The sequence below is a fragment of the Gossypium hirsutum genome, chromosome D10, assembly GCF_007990345.1.
Source record: "Gossypium hirsutum isolate 1008001.06 chromosome D10, Gossypium_hirsutum_v2.1, whole genome shotgun sequence".
Lineage (NCBI taxonomy): Eukaryota > Viridiplantae > Streptophyta > Magnoliopsida > Malvales > Malvaceae > Gossypium > Gossypium hirsutum.
The window spans coordinates 61,656,099-61,675,435 of NC_053446.1; the positions used below are offsets into that span (position 1 = coordinate 61,656,099).

The window sequence follows — 19,337 nt, forward strand, 5'->3', positions numbered from 1 at the left end:
TAGGCCCGGGCCCGGCCCGAAATATGGGCCTAGAATTTTGCCCATGCCCGGCCCAGGAAAAAATTCATAAGCCCGGGCCCGGCCCGTTTTTTAAATAAATACCAAAAATTTATTTTAAAAATTTTAAAAAATTATTTTAAAAATATTTTAAAATTAAAAAAATTAAAAATGTATTTTAAATTAAAAATATTTTAAAATTAAAAAAATTTTAAAAAAAGTATTTTAAAATTAAAAAAATTAAAAAATTAAAAATATTTATTATATTCAGGCCGGGCCGGGCCGGGCCCGGGCCAAAAAAGTGATGCCCGAGGCCCGGTCCATTTTTTAATCGGGCCTCATTTTTTTGCCCAAGCCCATATTTCGGGCCTATATTTTTACCCAAACCCTCCCATATTTCGGGCGGGCCGTCGAGCTGGGCCGGGCCGCCCGGAACATGAGCACCTCTAACTATACCCAATAATTTGTGATCTCGAAATAATTCGTCGAGGTTCTATATATATTAATTAGCTCTTTTAACTTGATAAATTTTTCATATTAACCTTTGAATTTTTAAAAATTTTGGTAACATGAAACTAATATCATCGTGGCTTTTGAATTTTGCTTTTGATATCTTTTTTTCTTCATGGGTTGATAGAAGAACTTTCATCTTTGTACGACTTCTTCCATGATTATTAGATAGATGATGACGTTAAGGATATTGATTTGAAATCTACATGTAAAACCAATTTCAATATTTGGTTCAAATCCAAATCTTGAAAAAAAAAATCAAGAAAACCCAAATCAACTTCCCTTATGGGTTAATGTCTCATCTTCATTAATCTTCATTACACCATTTACTCCACAGTAAATAAAAGAATCCATTTTAAAAGTTAGAATCAGTGATATTTACTCTATGCCTTTTATGCTGGGAAAAAAAAGCAATATAAGAAATAGCTTGAGTTTGAGATTATGAGATGGAGATAAAAAAGATGAGTTGCAGAAATTCATGGTTCGACATAATCTTTCTACGATGATATTATAGTGCAATATATATTTTTGTTCATGATATTTAAATAGAACACAAGTCATGGAACAATCTTATTTGTATAGTTTAATCTTTTATTTCTTGAATCTTGAATAGGCAAAGGTAATAAAATGAGTCTGATTTCTTATATCGACTCATTTGAGCATGACCATGCATTTCTAATCTTACTCGAATAAGAAGCTTAAGATATTGGCCCCATTATGTAGGAGGGACAAATGTTGTATTGATTACCGAAGTTTTGCTACACAATTTGTGGTATACCCAAGAACAATTTTTTTAATGCAACCAGTTACAGAATACATTTAGTTATGTCAAAGTATATACACCTTCCTACATTAGAACTATGATGAGTTCAAATCTAAAGATAATATAAACCATTTTCACTATAAGAATTATTGTCACTATCACATAATAATCCAATAAACATTTTCACGGTGAATAACTTTTGTTGGGTACAACACCATGATCATAAAGTTGAATTTGTCAATTTTAGAAAATTAAAATGATAACACTATCAATAAACACTTCTATAACTAGAAATCAATAATACTTTCATATTTTGTCTTCTTCACCAATTAACATAAAAAAAAGAAAAAGTTCAAATCCAAATCTTTTTCCAGAAAAAACCCATAGGGATTGTTGAATCTTCACAAGTGAATCATGATTTGTTTGTAAGCACTAAATAATATTACTATGAATTATATAAAATTAGGATGCCAAGTACTCTTCATCTCTTTTTTTTTTCATATCATTAAATCATATTTTGCTGAAATTTTTAACTCCTAAAATTGGTATAGGGTTTAGATTCAAACTTATTTTAAATATCAATTCTATTGCATATTATTCTTTCAATTTTTAATTTTCCTTTTTTTTCACATTTATATCTAACACTTTGAAATGCAAGTAAATTATTATCTTTCACCTGATGAATTACAGGCCCGGCCTTGAGGGTCGTCTGGAGGTACGGTCGTCCAAGGCTCAAGGCTGAAAGGGGTTCAAAATATTATTTTTCAGTTTTTAAAGGGCCTAAATTTTTTTCTTTAACTTTTAGAAGTCAAATAAAAAAAAATTATCAATTTTTAATGGGCCCAAAAATTTTTTCCTCAAACTTTTAAGAACTTAAAACCTCATTTTATTGTTTTGTTTAGGATCCCAAAAATATGAAGAAAGGGGCGTGGTGAATCATTATTGTTCGCATGATATTTTTTTCATACCATCTTAACTTGGTTAATTGTTGTCCTTCCCCAAATAGTTTTTAGTATATATTTGTTTTCAATATGACATAGTTTTTTTAGAGCTTATATTACATAGTTTAAGCTTTTGATTTTGGGTTCTTTTAGATGTAAACAGATTGATTAAAATATGGCCAAGTATAGACCAAATACATATCCGAAGCACACTAGCCGAACCTACTAGCAACAGAAACCTGAACCAAAAGCAGCAGCAACAAGCGACAAAAGGAACAAGCTTAGAACATACAAGCTCAGCAGCTGTAAAGACAGTGGAAATAACAGCCAGCAACAACAGAAGTATAAATTACAGCAATCATGCATATAAAAGTTTGAACATCAACTCATCAAATGACTCTAGCATTGAAGCTTCATATGTGGAGATTGGGGTTAGTATGGAGGCATCATTAGCTCCTTTTAATAAGCCAATCAAACCCCCAAGAACCAAAAACAAGACCCCTTCACTTCAAAATTCACCAAGAAATCAGACCAAATGTGTTGCAGCACATAACATATCAAACTTTCTACCAATGCTTGCCTTAGCAAGGCATGTTAGTTTTCCATGTTGCGACTCCCATGCCAAACTATCTTGCTAGCCAATGCCATAAAAGTCCTAACATTAAGGTTCTTTTTTTTTTTAATCTTTTGTTGATGATTTATGAACAGCTTAAGAACATAACTGAAGCTGCAATTTTGTTATAAAAAGTATTTCAGACTCTTGTATAAAATCAAGTACTGTCAAATGACTGATAGACATTACCTCTGTTTATGTTGCATCGCCATTGAAAGACGATAGGAATAGTCGAAAAGACTCCATGGATGAAACTTGTTGGATTCCCGTTCCTTCAGCTACAAATTTTTAATTGCTAGCTCGATATTCAAATGATTGATATAATTTCTTTTTTGCACGGAAAATCCTTACATCATTGGCTCATTAATTCCTTTCTTCATCAACAATTTTCTTTCTTTCAAAATGATTGTTGTAATTTCTCATTATAATTTTTTTCTCATGAGGCTACTTTGCTTGAGAATAAACATTTAAGTATACTGGGAAAGCCTAATTTGCCATATTAAATTACAGCAGATCAATATGCTATGTCAGGTATATTGTGTCATGTTATTTAGTTTATTGCGATTAATTGTAAATTGAGGTAAGCTATCGTTTTAACACCTATGAACTTACTAAGCATTTGAAATGCTTACCTAGTTATTTTCCATTTCTGTAGATTGTCTATTTGCGAAACTCGTCAGCCGGATCAACTCGAAAATCACACTATCCCTCTATCAACTCGGTAGACTTTTACTCATTTTAAACTCGATATCGTGGCATGTACTTAGGTACTTATATATATGTCATATCTTGTGTATGGATGGTTTGGTTGAAACCTTGTTTAATGTTTGAATTTTGGAAAGCTAATGTCCATATTTGCATAATTGTGATTTGGCAATATAATAGACTTATATGTGTGTCTTGTTGGATGGCTCATTTGAATGTGAAAAAGTATTATTTGAGCTTGGAACTGGCATGAATGAATGTTAGTTTGAATGACCTGAAAGCATGGATGTTTAAGTAAGTTGTTGATATGTTTTGGATAATAATGATTTGGACCATGGTTGATACTTGAATATGAAATTGTTAATGTTTAAGCTTATAGAAGTGAATTATGGTTTGGTTGTATTTGGAAATGGTAACATGGATGTTTGGTGTGGGCGTTGAATTGGCTTAGTGCAGGGTTGTTATGTGATTTTAAGTACCAATTGTGCTTGAATTGTTTTGAGCATGAAATGGGCACCAAAATGAGATTTTTTTGACACGTTGGCTTTAACGTATTGATACCCTGTTAACAGTATCGATACTGAGCATTTTTTATTTAGTTTTCAAACAAATAGAATGCAAAACGATATTGATATGGGACTAAAGTACCAATACTCTACATCAAGGTACCGATACTTTACAAGGGTATCGATACACTATGGCTTGATTAGTTTTTACAAAAGAAACAGAATCACAAAATAATATCGATACTAAAATTTGGTATCGATACTTGTAAATGAGTATCAATACCATGATTCAAGTATCGATACTTGTTGATTTAAGGATGAATTTTCCAAATATCAAAACTAAATTTGGTATCGATACCTTTTAAGGGGTATTGGTACTTGTTTTAAAATTTTGCAATTGGGTCCTATTCCATGTATGGATTAACAATTAAGTTTTCATATGTTCGTTTGAGTCTTGGGAAAGTCTACTGATCATATAATGACTGAAATTTTGAAATGTTTATATGTTTGAATGGTTGATTTTTAATTTTTTCGTCGATAGTTGCTTCGGCAATAGTTGTAGCATCCCGTAACTCAGACTTGACAATCGAGTCAAGGGATGGGTGTTACAACTCATGGTGTGGGAGTTGTATTACACTAGAAAGGGAGGCTTTTGGCCTTTTTCAGCAAGGCTCTAGGGCTTAAACATGAGGCCCTTTCTATTTATGACAAAGAAATGTTGGCAGTACTCTTGGCAGTGAACAAGTGGCACCCATACGTGCTTTGGAGGAGGTTTAGATCTAGACTGAACACCAAAGCCTCAATTTTTTGAATGAACAACAAGACATTACCTCTTACCAACAAATGTGGGTTGCTAAGATGCTGGGGTATGACTTTGTGGTCACATACAGGAAATGAACACTAAATGTGGTGTTTGATGCTCTTTCAAGTAGGCCTCAAAACCAGACAACTCAACTGTTACAATTGACAGGGAGCACAGTCACTTCTGACCTCTGGAGCAGGGCCCAAGATTCTTGGTTGATGGATCCCAAGCTCCAAAAGATATGTTCTAATATACAACAGCAAGCCTTCTTGCATCCCAAGTACTCATGGGATGGTAGAGTCCTTAAAGAAAGGGGAAGTTGGTGATTAGGGCTCTTGGTGATTTGAGGAATGACTTATTCTATCTCCTGGGTTATTCCAACCATTGCCTATTCCCCAACAAGCATGGGCAATAATGAGTATGGATTTCATCAAAGGACTACTTAGCTCGAAAGGTAAGGACACCATTCTAGTTGTTGACAAACTAACCAAATGTGGACATTTCCTTGCTCTATCACATCCCTTTATATCTATGTCAGTAGCCCAAAAATACTTGAATGGCACCTACAAACTAGATGTGGCCTTAGAAATCATTGTTTCTGATCAAGATAAAGTGTTTGTTAGCCAATTCTAGAAAGAATTGTTCAAGAAGCTAGGGATTAAGCTACATCTTTCAACAACCTATCATCTAGAATCTAATGGTTTCTTAGAAGATACTTAAGCCATGTGTGGTGAGGGGCCAAAGGATTGGGCCATGTGGTTGCTCTTGGCTTAGTGGTGGTACAACACTACTTTCCATTCAGCAATCCAGACTACCTCGTATGGTACCTTATATGGCCAAAGTCCACCGCACCACTTGCCTTATTTAGCTGAATTGTCTACTGTGGATAAGGTTGATAGAAGCTTGAAGCAAAGAGAGGTTGTAAGAGAGCTTCTTCAATTTCATTTGAGGGCACAAGACCGAATGAAGTAATGTGCAGACAGAAAGAGGAGTGATATGTCTTTTCAAATGGGAGACTATGTCTACTTGAAGCTTCAACCTTACAGGAATACTACAGTTAGAAGGATTTTGAATCAGAAGCTGGTTTCCAAATTCTTTGGACCTTTTGTGATTGAAGTTAAAGTTGGGTAGGTGGCTTATCAACTGAAGCTTCCACTAGGGTCTTGCATCCATCCCACACTTCATGTGTCACAGTTGAAAAAACAAATTAGGAAAGTTTCTCGCCAGAAGCATCTTCTCTTGGTAGGCATTGATAGAGCCTTAGCCAAAGAACCAATTCAAATCACTAACAAAAGGATGGTTTGAAAAGGAAATCAAACCAGTATTGAAGTCTTCATTGAATGGACCAATACCTTACTTGAGGTTTCTACATGGGAATCGTGCCCGAAATTTCAGCAGAGGTTTCCCACCTTTGATCCTTGAGGACAATGATATTTTGGGGAATGAGGTAATTGATATGGAAACTTTTGTAATTTTGTTATTATTTGAAAATTTGTTATAGTCGTTGTTCCACTGTTTAATACGTTGTGTTTTAAGGGGGGATTTTAAGGTTACAAAACAGTGGGTTTTTTGTTTTAGTGAAACAATTTGTTTAGCCATTTAATTAAACGGTGCGAACATTGCTTTAGTTCTTTTGCCAGTTACTGTAATGGCCATGAAGGTTATTAGTTAGTTTCCGTTTCAAGTTGAATGAAAAAGAAAGAAAGGCATGCCAATATTGAGGTTGTTATTGGATTCTGTTTCTCTTTCATTTCTCTTGTTTCTTTTCTCTCATTTTTGTTATCTTCTTCTTCTTCATCAACCCTAACAATCTCATTTTTCTTTTTCTTAGTACCCACTTTTCATTTTTTGTAATTTTTTCAAAAGGAATTTTGTGTTTGAAGAAAAAAAGAGAGAGGATATTATCTTTTCAATACCCAGGTAGAGTTTCTTGTTATTGATTTTTGGTTGAAACTAGAGAAGAAGAAATGAAGAAGATGAGGTTCTTTTAATTTATTTTTAATTAATACAAAATAAAAAAGGAAATTAATTAATTACAAAGAATTATAATTGATTGAAAATTTTTAGACACGTATTAAGAGTTGATAGGTTGAAATGTTAAAAGTAACCGCGCTAATGAGGTACCTGAAAAAGTAATGGTTTTCAAGAATCTGAATACTCTGGAGGTACGTTATGCTCACGTGTGACCTTGTTGATGTCGAGAACTACAGTTCGATCGTAGATCTGATGGCGCTTGTGTCAGTAGTGTACCTAAAGGAGCACTTTGAAAAACTCATCCAAAAATACTCTAACAGTTCGCGTTAAAAAATAACAAACATGAACTCACTAAATTGAACCAAGAGGCTTTGATACCATGTTATCAGAAATGGAAAAAAAAAAAGAGAAATAATGGAGAGAAAATTCATTGTATTCCATCTATTGAGTTAGTGTGTTTATATACGAGTCTAGAGTTTAAATAAAGAAAAGAATAAATTAAAACTCTAAAATCAATCCTAAGAATCTATAATAGTACCCATAGAAGGAGCACATATATCTAGGGACCCCATCAATGTCAAAGTCGAAGGTGGAGGTAGAAGCCTACCGTACTTTAACCCAATATTTGGGTATTGACATTCAACATTTGTTGATCGAATCCATGATGACAACTTTAGCTGGTGATTACAAGATATGTATCTCTTCTTTTCTTTGTGCCTCTTAATTCTCTTTGGAGCTTCATTGTTATTTTTCTCATTTGCTTTTGTATTTAGAATGGCTTCTTACCATAAGACGAAAGTTTTCGCTGCTTTATTGAAGAAGGGGGAAGATCCCCAAGAGACCGAGGAGCCTTATTTTTTTGTTGTGCATTCTTTTGAACTATGTATCTTGTGATCAGAATATTTGATATCAACGTAAGTCTTTTGTCATTATAGCAATTACCTAATCCACTTTTTAACCTATCGTAATGAAAAAAAAAAGCTAAATAGTAATGCTAATTTTATGGATGAGAATGATTATTAATTAGATTAATTTTGACTTCAATATTCAATTTGGTGCTTGAGTTTTTTTTTTCAAATTTGGTAGCTAAATTTGACTTCAATGTTCAAGTTGATGCCTAATTTTTTCAATTTGATACTTGAATTTCCCCCTCCCCTAATTAACTACATGAATTTGGCTTTAATGTTTAATTTAGTATCTAAATTTTTTTGTCTCAATTAAGTATATGATCTTTTACTAGAACATTTGTGTCAAAATATTCATTGTCATGCTGAATTGAACATTAAAACCATACACAAATATTAAGTTCAGAGAGAAAAAACACAAACACCAAATTAAACATTAAAAACGAATTTAAAATCAAATTTTAAATTTAAGATATGTTCCATCCTAGACAAATCCCTATTCTTTCCCTTGAAAAACTTAAAACAATCTCATCATATTAAAACATGGTTTGATGGTTGACTCTTAATCCACTAGATAACAAATAATTAAAATTCACCTACACTTTGTTACAAAGAGCTTTTTTTTTTCTTCTTTTTTTGTCTTTCTCTTCCTAAAAGTCCATAAGACCAGCTTAGATGTAGATAAAAGATAATGAAAAAATGCTATGAAACATCTAGTTAAGAATAAATATTAATTAAACAATAATTTTCTGGTTTCATAAAAAAAATATACATTGGAAATTACAGATCAGATAATATGATGTTGGTCTGAGCAGCTTTTCCAACTTCCCAATTTGTTATTTTTTGCCAACTAATTAAGTCCCCCCCTTTAGCCAACCTTCTTCAAGCTTTCACCTCTGCCAACTGTACCTATTCCACAGCCAAGCAAACTGTCTTTTTATTATCAGTTTTTCTATTATTTAATAGTAATAAAGAAAATATAAAAGCAAAATGACAAACCAGAAATTTATGTCCTAATCACAAACTTATTTCTCTAATCATATAAAAAAATAAAACTGAAACATTTTAAGAGATTTGTTTAGGGGAAGTTGATCCGGAATGGCTGTAGTAGATGTAATCGGCAAGTTAACGAGAAAAGTGTCAAAATTATTAGAAATATTAGCTATACAAGAGATCAAATCATTAATCAAAGCCTTATAAGACCTTAAACTTGTATAATTAATATTTCTAACGATACTGACACTTTCCGTGACTTTACAAGTCGTATTTACACCAACCATTGACCAATACACTCCCTTAAATGAGAGACAAAACCTCCAAATGAAACAATACTTTCTATTGAGGATTAAAGACCAACCTCCCTCAACAGAGTTCAATATTAAACTTGCTGAATCCCAACCCCCAGCACATGGTTTCCTGGAATAGCCAGTTGGCAGTGGACCCAAATCCCCCCACCCCCCAAAATCTCAAACAGGGGATCACGTGACACCATGATTCATTTCATTAGACCATTTAGACATAAAACTTATTATAGATTTTTTTGTGAAGGTGACGGTAAGCATGTTACCATGTGAATCAACACCATGAAGTCTCAAAGGATTTGTTGTTTACCTGAATTTGGAGCCATTGCTGCAGCAGGTTTAGTGATGATAGCAGCAGCGGCGGCGGCAGCAGGGATGGTGGTGATGGGCCCAGCTGTTGTTGATGGGTAGATGTGGGTGGCTGCTGCTGGTAATCCCATCGTTTGTGATTGATGGTAATGATAGAACGGGTACATTGGCATCAATGTATTTGCACCTACGACAGCCTGCCCTGCTGGATACACTTGAGAGAAATGTCCATTCATGTAGGATCCTCCACTGTAGCTCAGCTTCTGTTGCACCATCATATACACTAGAATTTTAGACACTTTAATTTAAAAAAAAAATTAATATAACATTTAGTTCCTAAGTTGATAACTAAATTTATTTTAGTACATGTTTTTTTATTCACTTTAATACTTTAATTTGATAACTAAATTTATTTTGATTTCTACATGTAGGTTTTAATAAGATTTAATGACTTAATACTCCGAGATTATATCATCCCATTAAATTTTTACATTTGTTAAGTTTAAAACCTAAAATAGATCTAATTATCAAATTTAAAGACTAAAAGTTTGGCTCGAACTACAAAATTCTACCAACAACGACAGATCTAATTGGAAAATCAATAATGTTATCTGAATCGAATTGATCAGATGAATTGAGAATTGTCAAAATATCCGCCTAGCAAAGAATTTTAAACCAATTAATCCAAAAATTGATACAGATAAAATTTTTAATTTTTAATCGAATCAATTAAATGAAATAAATCAAAGAACTGATGATATGACCAATCAACCACCAGTCCAATTTGAAAAAACATTGAAAATCACATGGAGTTGTAGCATTGACTACAATCTACACAGGAAAGAAAAACCACCAGTCCAATTTGAAAAAACATTGAAAATCACATGGAGTTGTAGCATTGACTACAATCTACACAGGAAAGAAAAACCACTTACATGATTGTAGCTCATATCTGTGGGAATGTAGGTGGGAGAGTAGCTGAACCAAGTGTCAAGAGACAATTATAAGATAAGGCAAAGTCTACCATTTACTACCATGCAACTTCAATTAAAACTAATGAAATTAAAGGGGAGTATATACCCATAGAAGGGAACGGCCTGATGATGCTGATGATGAAAGGGTGACGCAGGTGTCCCCACTGCTGGGTAATACCACTGCACATGATTGGCAGGTGCAGCCGATGTGGCCCTCGGTCCAACGTTTGATCCTTCAATTTCATTGATCAAAATTAGACCCCCATGATGCTTATATTCACAAAAATGCCATCACCCACCGTCCAGAGTTTATGTTATTAATAATATTTGATAATCTATTATTATTACACACAAATACCTTGTTGTGGAGGAGCAGTGGAGGCGGACCTCGGGCGGCGAGCGCCGAGTGAGGCGAGGTTGCAGTTAGCTCGGCGGCCGTTTATGATAGGGTTAGCATCCTCACAAGCTTTCTTAGCAGCTTCAGCTTCCTTAAACGTAACCTTAAAAAATACCAAAAAAAGAAAAAAAAAAGAAAACAAATTAAGTTCTAGAAACGAATCAGGTGAAACCAGGTCCATTTAAGTGAAAAGGAACTTACGAATCCATAACCCTTGGATCTGCCAGTGACTTTATCAGAAATAATCACAGCTTCAAGGATCTCACCATACTTCTCAAAGTGCTCTCTCATGGCTTCTCTGGGAGTTTCCCAAGCTAACCCTCCAACGAAAACTTTGGTTAAAGTTGTGTCACCAAATTGCCCAATATTGTTACTCATAGTCATGGCCTTCAACAACAAAAAGCTTTTTTTCTAAATGGCTAAAACTTAGAAAATTTTGCGAAAAAAGAGGTGTTTGGGTTTGGATAGATAGAAGAAAAAGGAAAAAACCGAGAGGAACCCAAGAAGGAAATAGGGAGGGAAAGGAAGAATATAAGGAGGAGGAAGAGTGGGAGGGAAGGAAATAAAGAAATGAAAGAAAATTAAAAAAGGAGACAGATAAGCAAGACAGATAGACTTGTGCTTATAACTACATTATCGACGTGATCATACATTTATACACAAATCTTTTCTAATCCACTTAACCAAATCCCATATTAGGGTATATATCGAACTTATCTCGAGTTGTTTACTGATCATAAAATGTACTCTATTCTCATGAATAGGAATCGAACTTTTAACCATATGATTAAAGGACGAGATTAGTAATCATCATATTACACCTCATGATTTGTTCAATTCACTATTCAATACGATACGTTTAACAGTTGCACATAATGAACTTGAATCTGAGTTCAAAGAATCCAAAGGTCCAGCCTTTGCCAACGATGACAAAGTCTCGTTGGCGAAATTAGTTCGAGATTTAAATAGTTTTTATAATCATCTTCCTTATAACGATATATTTAGAAACCCGAATAATAGTTTCTAAAATTTATTATATTATTATAAAATTAATTTAAATATTTTTTAGTATGCTATCTAAATTTTTTTTTTTGTTTTATAATAGTTGAAGTATTTTATTTTTCCTCAAAATAACAATATTTCAATTAAAAGGAAAAAAAAATAGAAGCGCGTGAAGAGGTGGTAAGGCCGGAGCGTAGAAGGAAAGAGGCAGAAAACATATAGAAAAACTAAAGAGACAGCTAAAAGCCGTCGAACAAAACGGAAAGGGACCCACAAATTTAACTGAATTTTGAGGTACGCAACGTGAAGTCCTAAGGAAATGTCGTTTTGAACGATGGATTTAGATCCTCTCTCCACGCAGGTTTATCGAATCTGCATGCACGTCGGTCTAAACAAAAATAAACCGGTCCAAATAAACATTTTTTACTAAAAATAAATTAAAATGTCCTTTTTTTATAATTTTAAAAAATTAATTATTTATATATAAATTTTTATCTAATTTTATTCATATTTATAAATGGGTAATTACTGTTTATTTTATTTTTTCATTTTAAAAATAAATTTAAAATGTTGTGTATATATACAATATTTAAAAATGTATTTTTATAAGACATGGGGAAATGAAACATTGTATCGATATTAAAGGCGTGATTATAGGGGATTTTATTTTATTTTATTTTCACCAAATTATAAATATTTTGATATATTATGTATGATTATATAATTTCCAAATTATATATTCAAAGAAATTGCAATAATAGTTCTACGACTTGTATAGAACAATGATTAAAGTTATTCTCAATCAGTTGTTTAATACAGATTTAAATCGTGTGATACTTATCATCTATCCCTAATATTGTATTGAGAAAAAAAAAGTTGGAATAGTAATTAATCATTGCCGCTGAATGAAAAAATAAACAATTTTAGTAAGTATACATCTGTAATTGCATTTGTATCGTCCATTAATCCTTGTACATTTTGAATTTAGACTCCCTGCTTTTGTTTTAAGGAATTGAGTTCTTCTACCTTTAAATTTTAAAAATACAACTCTAATAGTTAACAATATTAAAATTCTTATATTAAATTTAAATTTATTACAATGTTATTTCGTTTATTACATACTTATCGAAGTGAGTATTTTTTTTAATTCCAAAATGTCACGCCGGTGGATTTAACAAAAAAATAATAATGGTATTAACGATTGGACTTGAATTTTGAAAATTGAAAAGTATAATGACTAAACTCCAAGAAATAAAAATAAATGGGCTAGACTCCAGATTTAGGAAGAGTATAGCGACTTACAACATATTTTAACTTTTACCTTTTTATATTTTATATAAAATCTAGAAAAAAAACATTAACGATGGGGTTTCAACTTAAGATTAAAGAAAAAATAAAAAAATTATTTTGAGGGAGAGGTGAGATTAAAATTTTATATTAAAAATATTTAAAATAAATTATTAATATAAAATTTTCATTTAATGAGAAGTTAAATTTTTTTTTTAAAATTTGAAGAGAGATTAAAGAGTAATTTATCTATTTAGTAAGGGAGCTAACACCTCTACTTGACTGTGGCTACATCCTTATTTAAGGCATCATAATAAGATACCCATTGTTATCAATTTTTATAAATATATTTATCATATAAAATATTTTTTATATCTCATAATTTAGAGAAATTATTTTATGAACACTTCCTACCATATCATCCACAGTTCATTTTTAACTATTTAATGACATTTCAGTAATATTTTTTCATGTCATCAATACATAATTTTAATAATTTTTTTTATCTTAAATCCTGAATCTCAAACTTAAAATTCAAATTCTAAAACACTAAATTTAAAATCTCGAATCTTAAACCACGAACCCTAAACTTTAATCCTTAAACCTTCAACACACAAAATGGTTTTATTTTCTATGGGCCGAGGCCGTATTACAGTGGGAATTATTATTGTTATTTTCAAAGGAAACGGTCAGAGTCAAAAACGTCTGAGTTGCAGCTTCAACATCAGTGCAGATGATCACGTGAGGTACCCACATCTTTCCTAGTATTGGTGTGAGTCCCACTTTCCAAATGACCCAATAAAATGCTTAATCCCTACTTAACTCTTTAGCTTAGCTGCCATTTACGCATAAAATACAATTATGTCAGATTAATACCGGTAGGAGAAATTAATTAAATACACCATATAAAATAGATATTACGGATAACACTTATATTCGTCAGGGATGAAGTCAGAAAATTACTTTAAAAAAACTAGAGATGATCGAAGTGCAATTTTACTATTACACTAACATGTAGTTCCATAAAAATTTAGAGGACTAAATGAAAATTTTACCATTTTAAGGGGATTTTATGTTGGGTTAGTTACTTTTAGACTAAAAAGTTGAAATTTAAAATGTTATAATATGCTTCAAATTTCTGAACTATTTGTATATTTAGAATTTAGTCATTATATTTTTATTTTTAAGAATTTAGTTTTTTTTTAATTTTTCAAATTTAAAAATTTATGTCTAGTTGCCGTCACCGTTAAAATTCTTTTATTAAATTTGTTAGTGTGGTATTCTAAAATTTTTTAAAAAGTGCTCATTTGATAATTCTGTCACAAAGAATGACGTTGTGATGGACTTGAATTTAACAAAAAATTAACAATGGTAACAATTCTTTAAATTCATGTAAACATTTTAATTAGAATAAAATATTTAATTTATACCAACTAATGACATTGCAAACGTCAAGGTATTAAATTATGTCAAAAATTAAAGTATAAAGATCAAATCTCAAATTTGAGTATAGTATAAAGACCAAAGAAAATTTGAAAATCTTTATATAATTAAACGTAGAGGGACCAGAATTGAAAATTAACCATTATTGTTAATAATGTTAAAAGAAAAGAGAGCAAGAACATTATATGTCATAAAAGATTATATGTAGTACTATGTCATGTCATTGTTATTTACAACATATATTTAATAATATATATTTAGTTTAGGTTTGTAAAAATTAATATAATATAGAATATTATGTAAAATTTGGAGACAAGTCAAATTTGAATCGAGTAAAATATTTGAAGGTCGAGAAGATGAAATTAAAAGTAAGCCAAGTTCAGATATGTAAATATATGCACAGGGGTGAAGTCAAAAATTAGGGGGGTCGAAAAATTGTAATTTTTACAAAAGTAAAAATGCACAACAGTCTATATCTTTATGATTTTTAAAGGATTAAATTAAATTTTTATAATTTTTAAAAGGGTCAAACTATAATTTTACCTTTACTAAACCTAAATAAAATTTTTTCCATGTTATTGGGAACCACGGCCCCTGCCAGTCCCTAGTTTCACCCCTGTATATGCATAAAAACAAGATAAGATAGAACAAGCAAAGAAACGACTTGTCTTGCTTTATTGTCATCTCTAACCCCAACACTTCACAAAAAATGTAAATGAGTTATTCTTACATTATGGATTTCTTTTGTAAAAACAGAAGGATATGAGTTTTGAGTTTTTGTATGTTTAGTTTCTTGTGTGATTAACTATATATACATATATATGTATATATATATATATCTTAATTGAGTTGTAGGAGAACAAGAAGGTTGATTATAAATAAAAATGGTCAAAGAAAAAAAAATGAATGATGAAATTAAGGAGTTAGATATGAATGATGAGTGTGAGTTTCTTTTTTAAGAAAGGGTGGGAGAATCTTTCTTCTTCAAAAGTGATTGGTTGCACCACTTTTTTATAACTGGAAATTTCTTTGTCTTTTCTATTATTTCTTTCTACCAATCCATGTGATACACAATGGTGACTGTTCTTTGTTTTTTTCTTGGAGGGGATGGAAAATCATAGCCATGCATCACACGAGACCTAATTTACCTGCTCATTGAGTTCAAATACAACTATCTAGTTTGTGACATAATGCTAACATTGAATGAGAACATGTTTTTAGGTTAGAACATGTCATGTTTCAGAGTTTGAAGCATTAGATCCCAAAGGGTGAATGTAGTGGTAAACTATATTATATTTCGTAAAAAAGAACTTTAAAGATTCTGGCCTAATTTAGGAATGTTTCTTAAAAACACTTTTGGGGAGAAGTTATAATTTCCAGCTTTTGACAAAAAGCGCTTTTAAGCCCATTTTTTGTTTGGGAGAAGTATTTTTTTCTCTTAAAAAAATAGTTTGTTTATGAATGTTTTTGTTCCAAAAGTGCTTTTAAGAAGTATTCCTAAACTAGACCCCTATCACAAACCCCAATCATGAATTGTAAAATGAACATTGGTGCTTTGTTAGGCAGGAGTACTAATTTTTTCACATGTCTTAGTATATGGATTAGCAATAAACTAGGTAATATTTAATCATTTGCATGACTTACTTTAAAGATACTTTATTTTTTACAAGAACTCTTACTCGTATTTCTGACTAATAAGTCTTTTTCTTGATATTATTACCCAGATAACCAAACGTGGCATGAGAATACTAAAAAAAAAAGGTAGCTTTTAAGATTATTCGTCATTGTTTATTTATAAACAAATGCACAAGAAAGCCTAGTCAAAAGGTGTCAAATTTTGACTTGGCTTATTGTTATACACTTTTCATATAGAGAATTAAGTATTTAGGTTTTGAACTATACTTTTAAAACTACTTTAAACATAGGGTTAATATAGTATTCCGTACATGAATTTAGTTTCAATTTTCAATTTGGTACTTGAGTTATTTTATTTCAATTTGGTACTTAAGTTTGGCTTCAATGTTCAATTTGATACTTGAGTTCTTTTTTATCCCAATTAAGTATCTTAGTTTAACTTCAATGTTTGGTACCTAAGCTTTTTTTTTGTTGTCTTAATTAGGTACATATTTTTTTACTAAAACACACATGCCAAATATTTATTAGGTCACACTATACCATTTAGTGTGGATACTAAATTTAGGCATCAAATAATATATTAACCCTTAAATCTAATAAAGTTTTATATTAGTTTTACATTTAGCTGATTGATTGAGTATTAGTTCGATTGACATCAATATTATTGCCAATACAGGAAGACGTGAGTTTGAGTACGTTAAAACACATTATCTTCCTATATGAGGGCTAGGAGGGGTATAGTAGTAACAAATTTTATATATTTATGATTAATTTAGAAATTTAATATATACTTTTTAACATTTATATTTATATGATAAGCATAAAACAAATACGAAACACTATACGAATTTTGAAATCCAATGATGAAATGGCAGACCACGTGAGGATTGCACAGATATACATACTCTAAAACCTCATCTCTCTTTCTCTTTGCCTCCACAAGAAACGTGGCCAACTGTATTGCAGAAAGCAAATGCCATTCTATTCTTCTATCTGGTAATTACAATGGAAAATAATTTTCGTACAGGAGAAATTTATTAGTGTTGGAAAATGACAATATAAGAAGATTTCGAAACATACATTTTAAGGGTTAAACAACCTTGTTATAATCAATGTCTAATAAAAGATATATAGTTCTATACGGATTTAACTTATGCAGTACGGTCCTCAACAGATCCTTATTTTGTCTCTCTATTTTATTTCTTTAACAAGCGAGTTGCACCTCGAACTTTACAGACTGAATCAAACGGGATTTGGATCACATAACTCTAACAAAAATATTTTTTTAATATAAATATTTCTAAGGAAAAAGTTACTTAAAAAAGTTTGTTTTTAAAATCATTCAAAGAAAAAAAAATCTTAATTATTTAAGAAAAGGGGTAAATTTTAAAAATTTCACAAAGCAATCCTATATTGCAAGTTACTTAATTATTTTAGTAGAAATATATTAATCAATCTTAAAGCAAATGCATGAGAGACATTTGTGAAGTTCTTAAACTTTGGTGTATAAAATAATAATATAAGTAATATATATTTTAAAAAGTGAATATTCTTGTAGATCAATTTCTCATTTGATAAGGGGTGGTGAATGTGAAGATGAAGGGGTTGGCCAATCACCAAGTGTCATAAAAGAAATTAAAAAAAAATGCAAAATGAGGGGTCAATTAGGGGTGGATAGTGGTGTGAGTTGGAGAGTTTGAGGGTTTGAGTTGGCAAAAGTTAAAGACATTGCCCCCTCAATCAACATGATTGTAGGTCATATTTAATTATAATATCCTTAAACAATATCCTCTTTTCCTTCCCCTTTTGCTCCATTTTCAATCAAACCCTTGTGGGAAAATATTTGTGTCTGCATTTTAATTCTTAAATAATATTTGTCTTATATTTTTTATGTGTATTTTACGATTTATAAAAATTAATCCTTTCAGAGTTTGTATTTATTGGAATGAGCTTAATGATTAATCCTTTACGTTTTATAAGCCCATTAAAAGATAGACGCTTTCCTGACTGATTGACATCATCTTGCAGACACTTCGAAGCTTCTAGCGTATGAAAAACCTGAACTTCTGCTAGATCGAGCAATTCGATCTTACTCAACCTATTAGCAACTCCATTGCATTCCTGATAAGTATGTTTCACAGTAACAATCCACACTTTAGCCAACTAATCTCTAATTCTTCACAACATCCTTGGAGAATTTATAGAGGTCTCTTTCCGCTCTCAAGCAGAACTTATTTGATTCTTTTCAATAGTATAAAAACTAAATTGACTCATTTAATAATAAAATGATTAATTTAATCCGGTTATGTACAGATTACATTAACCCTAAACTAATCTGAACTGATCCATTGAACAATAAAAAGAATAATTTAATCTGATTGTTATAAGAGAGTTATTTGCCGGATGCATTAACTCATCAATTAACCATAGATAAACTTGAGGGGGAGGAGGGTGAAGGAGAGAGCAACAAGTGTGGGAAGAAGAAGCAGCCAAAAGGGAATTAAAGACAGCATAGAGAGAGAATGAAGATTGAGAGACAGCTTCTGTGCCAGAAAACCAAGTGGGGGCGAAAAAGGGTAAGTGAAGCAGTGTGTGTGAGTGAGTGAGTGAGCTGGCCTGCCCTGCCCTGCCTCCTGCATCCAACGAATGATGGTCACGTCGTGGGGATATATGCTCACACCACCACCCCATATCCCCTTCCTTCGTTTTTGTTTTTTCTTCTCCTTTCCACTTGTAAGTTTCCTTAAAATAATAGTGTTAAAATCTTAAAACTTACAACTAAAATTGAAACCCTAATACTTTTGATGCAATCTTTACAGTACATTAACACTGTCACGTTAGCAACAGGGGGTTGTTTTTAATATATTATCAGCCCTTCATTAATGCAACAAGATTTGGTTGACGTCGGGTTTTGGGGGTTTGCTCACTGGTGGGACAAAATAAATAAAGACACCAAAAGATGAATATTTTTGGTACGATGCGTTTGCGTCACGTGGTTTCTAACGTGTCCACCATTCAGCACAAAACTGATGTCACGTGCTGGTATGTGTATGTATGTATGTATGTGTGATTAACAAAGTACGACGACAAGTGTGAAGAGAGCTATGATTGTATGGGATGAAGACTACTATATAACAACAATCTTCTTCTTTACTCTACTCTACCCTCCACCATTAAGCTAAGACCTCACTAATAACTTTACTAATATCTTAAAATATTGATTTAGTGTCGAGTTTTGTATGTGCTGAGGGTCGAACATGTTAGGTATTGTCT

At 31.7% G+C, this 19,337-nt stretch overlaps 1 protein-coding gene across 3 annotated transcripts; it reads right to left on the reverse strand.

The window, feature by feature from the left end:
* Nucleotides 1-8,430: 8,430 nt before the first annotated feature.
* Nucleotides 8,431-11,369, reverse strand: LOC107930664 (probable RNA-binding protein ARP1). Of its 3 annotated transcripts, none has more exons than XM_016862365.2 (6): nt 10,899-11,369; nt 10,659-10,800; nt 10,407-10,533; nt 10,262-10,304; nt 9,328-9,589; nt 8,431-8,645 (listed from the first exon to the last, which is right to left on the reverse strand). In XM_016862365.2, exons 1-6 carry the CDS (start codon nt 11,079-11,081, stop codon nt 8,626-8,628), a joined length of 777 nt encoding a protein of 258 aa, XP_016717854.1. In that variant the 5' UTR covers nt 11,082-11,369; the 3' UTR covers nt 8,431-8,625. The 3 variants fall into 3 exon arrangements, with proteins under 3 accessions (XP_016717854.1, XP_016717853.1, XP_016717852.1); XM_016862364.2 differs by having other exon boundaries at nt 8,431-8,619; nt 10,899-11,318; XM_016862363.2 differs by having other exon boundaries at nt 8,431-8,625; nt 10,899-11,318.
* Between the last annotated feature and the right edge of the window lie 7,968 nt (nt 11,370-19,337).

Excerpts from the sequence above, each read along its gene's own strand:
- LOC107930664 (XM_016862363.2), bottom strand. The coding sequence starts at position 11,081 with ATGACTATGAGTAACAATATTGGGCAATTTGGTGACACAACTTTAACC. Across the intron at positions 9,590-10,261 it reads CAGATATGAGCTACAATCAT|AAGCTGAGCTACAGTGGAGG; the intron begins GTAAGTGGTTTT and ends ATGGTGCAACAG. Across the intron at positions 8,626-9,327 it reads AGCAATGGCTCCAAATTCAG|GTACAGTTGGCAGAGGTGAA; the intron begins GTAAACAACAAA and ends GCTGTGGAATAG.